Here is an 11,689-nt window from a genome sequence, read left to right on the forward strand (position 1 = left end):
CTGCCGAACTTGACTAATGAGTCACAACTTCACAGTTAATACTGAAACCATTGAATCTGACTAATAAGTCAGTGCCATTCACAAGTGAGCAAGATTTGCTAAGCATTTGATATGCAATCAATGTCCACATTTAACACTCAACATGCCTCAATAATAACCATGCATGTCACATATGGGGTGCAATTTTCTTACCTCTGGTTCGAGCGAGAAATAACAATTGAACGACCCTTGAGAACGATCGATCATTTCAATTCCTTAGTGGTCACCTTATGTATGGTTAGTGAAACCCCATAATACTTATTTGAGCATTGCTATTAGGCACCGATGATGCCTAACACTACCATGAGGTGACACCTCATGAATGATTAGCGATTTACCATAATAGTTATTAAATTAAAATATGTGTGAACCGATATTAAATTATAAATAATAGTACGATACCTTATGGTGGTATTGGGCACCATTGGTACCCTTCAACAATTTTTATTTTTAACCAGATATTGGATTACACCAATAATAGTTTGTCACATTCTTGTAGTGCTGAACAGTGGTGTCCCTTAACATTTTACCAATGAAGGAGGACTTTGACTTTTGCTTAAATGAGTATATCATTTACTACTTATATTTGATGTTTGTATAATTTTTTTAATAGGATTTCACTTGATGAACCATTTGTATTAGATTTATTATAGAATTTTGTATGCATTTTAGTTTTTCTTTTAAGTCTAAAATGTATTATTATGAGAGTGTAGTTGTAGTTTGAGTTTATAAATTTAATAAATAAATACAACTCGATCAGTTAATTATTAAAATTGAATTATCCCAATCCGCCGATCAATCTACCACCTGTTGTGAACATCTGCAACATTATGTATTTAAAAGAAAGAAAGAAGGCATTCAATCTCTCTCAATCCCATGAAGAAGAAAACTTCAAATTAACTAAAAGAACTGCTACGAGGGAACCTCGTATCTTGTGGGAGCAAACTACATAATACATATTTGATTATTTGAGCTACCGTGCATCGAAGATTACAACAAATGCTATTATTTTTTTCATCTCATTTATACTTGGAAAATAAGAAGTAATATGCACTAAAACACCTCTGTTCTTTGTTTGAGCTCATAAAGTTGAGAGCAAAAGGATATTTAAGAATTAAGTCTCTTCCAGTTTTTTCTTCACTTGATCAAAAGTAGATAGCATAGTTGAGCGTGCATTGGCAATCTCTACAAGCTTCTCTAGTGCTACATAAGAATAACATGCAAAGGCAATCAATCAATTGAATGAAGAAGATACAGATTTCGAAAATCAACCCTGCAAAACTATTCATTCACTTAACCTGTTTCAAATGAAAGTTGGGCAGTTCGAAGCTTTGGAGAAACCAAAGTGCCAAACACAGACAATGATTTCGATCGCTCCTTCTGAATCTATGGAACAATAGGCAAACAACAATTGCAGCATCAGTGCATAGTATGGCACCCTTATATGTAGTTCAAATGTTATATAGCAGTACCTTAGTCTCAGCAAATATATGTTCTAAAAGGTCAGCATGAATTCATTTATACTATAGTAAAAGTTAAAGACTGCAACACTTACTTGATCATCAACTATAAGTGGAGCTCCATTTTGTGCTGAAGCTTTCTCTGTTAATTCTTCACTCAAAACAGAAAACAAGATAAAAACAACAAACAATTAGAGATAAGGTACTACGTGTTCTAGTATTTAGCCACATACAAAATTTAGTGTTGACCCATTTTGCACGATGAGATTGGGGAATGAATAGGGAGATTATATCGTTATTTAAGCAAATTCCTCAGGTTCAATATAACTTTTTACTGATATATACTGATAAAATGTGAAAATGATATTGATTTTCCTTTTTCATTTGACTGATGTGCATGCACACAAATGAGTAGCGAAAGAAGACAATAATACCAGAAAATGGAGATAAGCTCCGATGTCGTAGCTGCAAGCTGTCCTCCCTTAGTTTTGCCTCTCCAAATCCTTGTTTTACATTATCAGAGGAAACCCATTTGCGCAATGCAAAATGAGCTTTCCTATCATCCGTATCAACTATAAGATATATTATTAGATAATTATCAGTGATGCAGATAAATAAAGATAGAAGAGAACTGTAACACAAGGTTTAAGCAAAACTTACCATCATCTTCCGAAACTTGGACTGAAGTAGCAGCAGAATGAGAATTCAAGTCCAACATTGCACTGCTCACACGCGATGCACCCATGGAATGTCGAGCGCTGGCTAGTTCAAACCATCCCTGTCATAAATATTGTTATCTTTATATTCCTGATCATTCGATGAGCTCAGAGCATTAAGTTAGGGTATCGTCACCTGGCGGAGAATCATATACAATGAATCCATTTTGGTTAAATAGTCGTCCGTCGAATCTAGAAACTGTAACACATGTTGGTCAGTCACTCGATTTGGCTCCACATTTTGGGTGTTGTCTTCTCCAATATCGTAGCTCTGAATCCGATTCTGACTGTTTCCTTCTTCTATTCCTAACTTTACATATATGAAAACCAAATCAGTCCAGATTTTTGTTTTATTCTTTTGCAAAATTGTCTTCTGTAAAATGTACTACGTACCATATTCATCAAGATAATCTCAAATTACAGCATATCCCCAAATTAAAAGTACGTTAACATCCATGGAAAATTGAAACAATTGAATCGCACAAAATTTATTCAGATTCGAGTTTAAGAACACTAAAATAAAAAACTGAACTTCAAACAAAACAAATAAAATCTAATTAGACAAAACATTTTTAAAAAATAACTACTTAATATCACTCCTGTTGCTCAACTACGGATCCCAGAAACGAGCATTGATTGCTAATATTCGTAATCGGCTTAAGATAAGAAACAAGTACTAATAGAATTCAGTCGAAAGATAAGCCAAAAGGGAATTAAAAAACCCATAAACAAGAACACTTGTGGAACAATATTTCTATAATCATACCATTAATATGAACACGGAGAGCATAAATTTTCACAAATGAATTCGAATGCTAAATAAAGATCGAATGTTAAAGAAGAACAAGCAATACCATGTCTGCTAGTAGTGCCGCCGCCGCCGTCGTCGCCGAGTTGAGATTTGTAAGCCTGAGGGAGATCTCGGTGAACAAAGGAGCCAGTTAAAAATGGAGTTAGCTCGGGGGTTTCGTCTTCACTTTTATAGTTTATGCTATTTTTTGGGATAATTTTTGGGCCTTAGATATAGCGATACGGGCCGGTATTGGGTTTCGTCGGAAAGAGGGGAAACTTACAATTATACCTTAATACGGGAAAAAAATTCAAAAAATACGGTTAATGAAAATATTTACATATATACGGTAGAAAGTTGTATACACAGGAAATGTTAATCCGAAAAAGTAACTCAGTTGACAAATAATTCTACATTAATCGACTATATACTCCAAGCTTGCTACACAAAATAAAAACAAAGAAATGAATTTTTGATTTTCAATAAAATATAATTACTAACATTAATAAAAAAAAATTGTAAATATATAATGATATGAATTTAAATATATTAATTAAATAATTTTTTATGAAATTCGTTATATTTAAAAAAAAAAACCATTTAATGATAATAAATATTTTCTTATATATAAAGTAATAAAAACTTTGTAAGATAATAATTAAAAAAATCATTAAAATGGAAATAAGTTGTAACAAAAAAATAAATATAACAAAGTGAATGGAAAATCAAATTATAAATAAGTAGTTACAAAAATATGAAAAAGCAATAACATAATTGTTGATAGTAAATCCTATAAAATTTTGAAAGTATTACTAACCTAAATTTACAAAATTGATAGTAATTAATCTTGTAATTGAGCAATATATTTATAACACATGTCACAAAATTATTAGTGATTACTTCAATAACCCTTTAAAATAATTAATAACTCATGTTTACAAAATTGTTAGCAACTAATCTAATCATAATTAACATTTTAGTAATCATTTGGTAATTCATCATTACAAGCTTAACTCATTGTTACCAAATTGATAACTCATTGTTACAAACTTATAATTAATTGTTACGAAATTGGAAACTCGTTGTTATTAATTTGGAACTTATTTTTACGACCTCATAACTCATTGTTATAATATTAGTAACTCTTCCTTGTAAAAATATTTAAATTATATAAAGTTTATAGTAATACTTTTCTGTGTAGTTACAAAATTGTAACCAAAGTTTACAGAAAAATATTTACTTTTCCATATTGTTACAATATTGTAACCAAAAGTTACGAAAATCCTAATAGTTATATAAAACAACTTAAACAATATGATTGAATATCCAAAAGTTTACAAATTCAATCAAATCCAATTGTAATTGAATATCCAATTTTTTATTATTGGATTGATTCGGGGTAATTGGATTGGTTTGGATCTTGAGCAACCCTAAACAATATGATAGAGAAATGCTAAATAAGAACTTACATGTTACAAACATGTAACAAGCTTTTACAGGCAACGACAACTATGAATTTACATGTTACAAACATGTAACATGCTTTTACAGATGCGTAAACCAATTACATAAAAACATTTTTGTAAACAATATTTATAAATATATAACCAAGTTTTACAGATTTGTAACACAAGTTTTATATTTTTGTAGACAACATTTATAGAATAATTCCTTGCTAATTTTTTTTTTAATTTTGTAACAATGGTTTACATAATTAATTATATAACTAAAAAAATTATATTTGTGACTAATATTTTCAAAAAGTAAGTTGTAAATTTAGTTAACCTATTTGTAACAAAAATATATAAAACTAAGTTTGTAACTAAAAGAATATTATAATTAGTATATACAAAAATGTTAAATTGCATTGAACAAGAAACATATATATATATATATTTTTAAATTGTAACAATTAATAAAAAAAATAGATTATATTGATTAAATATATAATATTTTATGTAAGTATTATACTAATAAATTATAATATTTATTTAATATTAATAATTATATTTTAAATATTTATAAGTAAAATAAATTTATTTGTAATTATTATTATTATTATCATACCAAAAGTATCTATGAATTAATGACTGAAGAGAAAAAGACATAAAAAAAACAGTAGTGCAAAAGATGGAAAAAAAAAGAGTAAGATAGGTAGGATATTATCATATATATGTATAAATATATATTATTTATTTTAAAGTTTATAAGGAGCCAGCAAACAAAAATTATTTAGTTATAGCTATTTTATAAATATATAGACACTATTTATATACGGATAATATATTAGTTTGAGGATTGGTCTTTGGCGCAAATAAATTTTGAGAGAAGGGATGTGTTATACGGCACGTAAGAACAAATTTTACCGTAAAATGTATAATTATTTTAGTTTACCGTAAAAAGCGAATTTTTTTTTAAATTACGGTGCCGGATGTAATTATTCCAAAGATTATGGGCTTAATAAAGCCCAGATTGTTTTGTTTTTGAAATTTTTTCTTAAATACACATTTTTTTTTTTTTTTTTGCTTTTTTAAGGTTACTATTTTTTTTCTTTTAAAGATATGTATTCAAGTTTTTAAAAATATGATTTTTAAAGTTTCATCATTACGAAAATACGATTTTAGTACAACTTAAAAGCAATTTAAAAACAACTCACTAGATCAACTAAATATCAACAAAAAAAATCTAAAAACAACGTGAAAATAAAAAAAAATCTAAAAACAACGAGAAAATAACTTAAAGACAACACAATAAAAAATAGTAAAAATGTAAAAATTTCCTTAAAATCGTAAAATTGAAAAAAAATATTTGACAGTAAAAAAATAATTTTTTTACCGAAAATAAGTATTTTTCTTTTAGACATACCATATTTTCGAGTTTAGTTATCTCATCACTTTTGAAAGAGTTTTTTTTTTAATAACATAAATATGACCACTAAATTTACACGATTAAGGCACCTTTTATTTATGAAGGGAAAAAAAATTTAAAACACTTCCCCAAAACTCATCTATTATATAGTACAAGAGAGTAATGAAAAGAAAAAAAAAACTTGTATTTATCATATCAATGTAATCCTTCAATTTTATCAAATTAGACAAAATATTTTATATAAAAAAATTCCTTTTTTCTACGATTTATTCTGACTGCATTCTTGCAACAGTAGATTACGTGAAGCTGCATATTAAAATATCTACTTTTATATGCTTGCTTACACAAGAACTATTTTTCAGTATAGTTGCGAGTAAAGTTTCAAAGCTACGAGCCAAGAATTCAAGGTAAAACCTCTTCTTCTTCTTCTTCTTCTTCTTTTGTTGACTTCGGAAGCTGCTTCATATAATATATATAAATCTACGTGTATGTAAACTTTGTATAACTGCATTTTCGTGCAACATTCTACTCGATTCTCTACTTGGTTCATCCATGTTTTTGTTTCTTGATTAATTATAGTCTAAATCTTGTTTTTCTTTCCATCTTCATTGATCGATCGGAGTTTCTTGATGTTTTTAAATCTTACTCAAGCGTAAATTTTATGTTCTTGTGCTTATTTCCTATTATTATTGGTATATAAATATATATGGAAAATTATAAATATATATTATCTATCAATTAATTACGTTTATAATTTGAATAAGAAAAAAAAATTAAGTTATGTTATCTAATCTGGTTTCCGACACTTGCATTAATAAGCATGCATGCATATATATATATATACATCAAGATTTTTATCCTTACACCATTACTATATTTGTTCAAGTGATTCCTTATGTGTGTAAGTAATTGTTCAACTGAATCAATATGTATAGTCTTGAATCTTGATCTGCTTATCTCTAATTGCACTCTCTTCCTTGATCAATTAAGTTCAAAGAAAAACAAAGAAAGAAGATGCGTCTAGTGATTACAGTAATAGCCAAGACCAAGTGAAGCAGTCGATGGGATCAGAAAGCTGGCTAGTACAAGACCAGAATTTGATGAGTGATATATTGAGTAGGTTGCCCGTGAGGTGTTTGATTAAATGCAAGACCGTCAACAAGTCATGGAAGTCCTTGATTGAAGATAAACACTTCGTTTCTGTACTCCATTTGGACCGAGCCCCTCGTCTGCAATTGCCAATAATTAACCAAAATTATTTCGTACTGAACACGTTCAGTGGATTGGTGTTGAAAATGAGCCGAGGAGACCCTGTTAACTACACTATCTCCAACCCTGCCACCAAGCAAATACTCCATTTGCCGGCTCCAAATCATGCTATCCTACGTTCTCTACTTGCTACTGCAGCTAATGCTTCTGGTCGAATGCTTGCATTCATTGCTTTCAACAGGAAAACTCACGAGTGCAAAGTGCTCTTGGAATGTGTTGTTACTAATAATCAAGGTGCTGTGGATGAACACGCTTTGGAAACTTTTGAAGTTGGTAAAGATGTCAATTGGACATCCATAGGGAGTCAGATAGGCATATTAAATGTTCCTGATGATGATGATGATGAAGATGATGATGATGACGACGACGACGACGACGATGATGATGAGAGAGCAATGTTAAAGCGATCCAGTGGACAAATGTATTTCATTACGGTATTAAAGAATGAAGGTAATGATCATACTCTGTCTGTTCGGTCTTTTGACGTATGGGATCACATTTATGCGGTTAACAATGGTTTGCCTAGAGATATCTCCTTCAATTTACGCAAAGCCCATTTTATCGAATGGGATGATTGTCTAGCCATTGCTGAGATAGTCGGGGAAGACCTTCACCTCTTGAAAATGATAAAGGACGACGGTGGTGATGGTGGTGGTGACTCGACGATGAGATGGAGTGATCGCAAAAAGGTTGTTCCATTGACATTTTTAAGCACAGAGCCCTATTCAGAGGAAAGACATCAAGTTACTCCATTGATATATCGATGGACTGTCCTATGGTTTCAGTTTAGAAGGGGAACACCGTTTTCTTACGATGTCGAAACAAAGACAATTAACAAAAAACTTCCACGGCCAAAGAGAGAGCGGCGTCCATTAAATGATCGATCTGAGCATTTCCCAAGCCTTGTAAAGCTGCAAGGAATGACACCAGATCAAGGCAACAATCAATGATAAGGACCAGTTATATAGACCTTCATATTTTCTTTCTCCATATTATGGATTCTTTCTTCAAGTACGTACGTGTCTTTGATAAAAGAATAATGAGATAAAAAAAAGTACTTACGCTAACATTTTTCTGAGTGCCGTAGTTGATTGATATCTTGTTTATTACATGCAGCAATTAATTTATTATATTTTTGTAAAGTCTTGCTTTTAATTGTTGTTGATTCTGTTTTGATGCTCTTTTGGTCTCATCTTATGTCGTTTTATCATACTATTATTATTTCATGTCGTTTTTATGGATTTTCCGTTTGTTGTCGTTTTTAACTGTTCAGAAATAATTTTTCCCTCATTATTCGTCAATTCACTGCCCCCCATATATATTTTTTTAATTTAGTCTTTTTTTTTTTTACAATTTTTTAACATTTATACCCCAACACGTGCTTTTATTTTTACCCTTGTACACAAGATATAACAATCCTAACTACCACTACTACTACCAAGGACAGTATTCTGCCTTTCAATTACATATGATTTATAAGATTTTTTTTTCTTTCATTGGTGTTAATTAATTTTTACTAAACATGACAAATCACCTATAGTTGGTCAGGTATATTTTTAACATATTTAGTTTTTATATGCAAGGATGTTTCTGTAAACAAAAAGCGACAATTGGTGAGTTAGAGTGCTCTTCCACAAAGCAGTGATATAATTATTAGAATTTTCTTTATATGCAGAATTCTAGATTTTGTTTAAAGAATTTTCTTCAATTTTATCTATTTAGATAAAATATTTTTTATAAACCTTGTGTGTTTAGACTTAATTGGCTATTTGCACAATAATTGTTACCAAGTACACATTAAAAATAAATTTTACAGTTTAAAAATAATATTAAACAATGAGCATACACTCTCATTTATGATAGTTACTAAATACTTGCCATGAACGTTTCTTTGTTTTGTTTTATTTATAAATTTTTTTAATTTTTTTTATTAAATTTATATCATTGTTATATAAATTTTAAATAAATAAATAATATTATATATAAAAGAATGATATAATCCTATTAAATGATTTATTAAATCAAAATATTATTTATGATTTTTTAATATATATATAGTATGATAATATTTTTAAACAGATAATTTTTTTAATAATAATTAAAAGTAGGTTTATATATTATTATAATAATATTTAAATTTATATTGATATAAGTATTAAATATTATTATCATAATAATAATAATTTATATTAATATAATTATTAAAATCTAGTTCTATATTATATATTATTATAATAATAATATTTTATAATATTTGAATTTAAATTTATATTAATATAATTAATAAATATCTATTTTTAATTAATTTTAAAAGCATATTATTTTAAATATTTAAAATATTCCGTTAAAGCTAACAAAATAAATCATTAAAATTAAATATTTCTGTTAGCTACACATTTTTTATAAAGAATAAAAAATGATAATAATTAGTGAATAATCATTAATCATTAATTAATCATTTCGTTGTTTTTGTTTTGCTTCATCTTTGATTTAATCTCTTGAATTATTTATCATTGGTGAATAATTAGTTATTATTATTATTATTATTATAAAATGATAATAATATTTTACTTTCTCCTTGCACTTATAATATTTTTACGTAATTATACACCTCAAAACAAAAATCTAAAAAAGACAATTCTTACCTGCTTTCTTATTATAATTTTAGTTCAATACATCATGTATTGCATTACCGACATATATAAGTCAAATAACGTAAAAGGTTTGCCATTTTAATTTATTTGTTAATGCTATTTTAAAACTCATCTATCTAATACATTAATATATTAAATAAAGACTTCTTATATACAAAAACCACATATATTTTTTTATCAAAATTTTAAATTTTGGATATTATGAGCAAGAAAATGAAAATTTGATAGTGGCTGCAGTTCTTACTTCTCAACCAACAAACCAGCAAAGCCTAGCCAACTGGCTTTTAATTATGTTACATTTAAGTTTATTCTATAATAATTCTATATGTTAATAAGGTAATTATTAATATTTTAAACTAATCTAATTCATCATTATATTAAATAAAAACTTCTTCTACAAACATATATCCCACATATTTTTCTGTCAGAATTTGGATATTATATTCTTGAGTAAGAAAATGGAAATTTGAGTGGCTGATATTTGTTCTCAACCAAACCAAGCCAAGCCAACTGGCTTTATGTTACATTTAAGTTTATTATATATAATTCTAAATTTTCAGGCAATTATTTAATTTTTATTTCTTAATAGCTAGAGAACTACATGTTTTGATATCTATGTACATACTAGATACAAGCAACGTGCAATATGCACGTTTGTTTAGTTTTATTTATAAAATTTATTAATTATTTTTGTTAAATTTATTTTAATATCATATAAATTTGGAAATAAATATCTTATTTTAATTAAATAATTTATTTATTTTTATTTAAGTTTATGTTTGTTCTAGTTTTTGAATTTGGGAGTGACAACAAGAGATTATATATTATATATTTAATGTAATATTAAATATTATACGTGGATTTTAAATTTAAGTTTCTTGTTAGTTTTAAAAAAAAACCAATTTGCTTAATATGATAAGTCTAATTAAATTTTATTTAAGTTATAAAATGTATAATTTTATTATTTTTAAATAATTATCATTGTAAATATATCAAAAATATCCTATTTTAATTTGTTTAATTATTTATTATTTTAAAATAATTATCATTGTAAAATATTTAAAAAATATCATATTTTAATTTGTTTAATTATTTATTATTTTTAAATAATTATCATTGTAAAATAACTCAAAAATATTCTATTTTAATTTTTTTAATTATTTATTTTATTTAATTTAATTTTAACATTAAAAACATAAAAAAATTGTTAAAACCAAAAATTTTCATAATATACATTTATTATATAGAAGATATGGTTGTGACGCAAGTAATAATGAATATGAATATACTATGACGATCTTGTAGTATCTATTATAATCGATATCATCAAATAATAATATCAGCAATAGAAAGAGTAGTAGTCATATAGTAAACCTAAAAACCTTATCTAAAAACACACAGATTTATATATATAAAAAAAGCTTATTATAGCTATATTACTTCATGTAAATTTCTCCGTCGTCATGTTTTATTGTCTCTTCTATTCGATCCCAAAGCTTATCTATTATCATCACTCCTTTTAGGTCAGACAACCAACCCCCTTTAACCTAACATTAATGACTTAATAATATACATACATATATATATATATATATACGAAATGCTATCTATATTGATCATCAAAAATGGTGTAAAGTGATATTGTCACCTTTAATTGGTATATCCAAAAGTTTTGGAGCGTGGATGGATGATGAAGCCAATATATATACATACAATTGTAGTAATTAAACCAATGAACATGTCACAAGAGCGCCATACCTAATATAATACATCACCATTGTTATCCACCAAACCCATTCTTGATTTTCTCTATTATTAGCAGCTTTTCAATTACTATTCGTCATTTTTTTTTTTGAGTCTTTGTTAACTCCAAAAATGAAAAGTACTTACACG

At 27.3% G+C, this 11,689-nt stretch overlaps 1 protein-coding gene across 1 annotated transcript; it reads right to left on the minus strand.

Annotated features, from left to right (window-relative positions):
• Nucleotides 1–916: 916 nt before the first annotated feature.
• Nucleotides 917–6,427, minus strand: LOC133795188 (uncharacterized). The gene is made up of 8 exons (XM_062232645.1): nt 6,358–6,427; nt 3,070–3,231; nt 2,352–2,521; nt 2,160–2,277; nt 1,934–2,071; nt 1,595–1,650; nt 1,338–1,425; nt 917–1,242 (listed from the first exon to the last, which is right to left on the minus strand). Exons 1-8 carry the CDS (start codon nt 6,425–6,427, stop codon nt 1,154–1,156), a joined length of 891 nt encoding a protein of 296 aa, XP_062088629.1. The 3' UTR covers nt 917–1,153.
• Between the last annotated feature and the right edge of the window lie 5,262 nt (nt 6,428–11,689).

This window comes from Humulus lupulus, chromosome 8 (assembly GCF_963169125.1).
Source record: "Humulus lupulus chromosome 8, drHumLupu1.1, whole genome shotgun sequence".
Classification (NCBI taxonomy): Eukaryota; Viridiplantae; Streptophyta; class Magnoliopsida; order Rosales; family Cannabaceae; genus Humulus; species Humulus lupulus.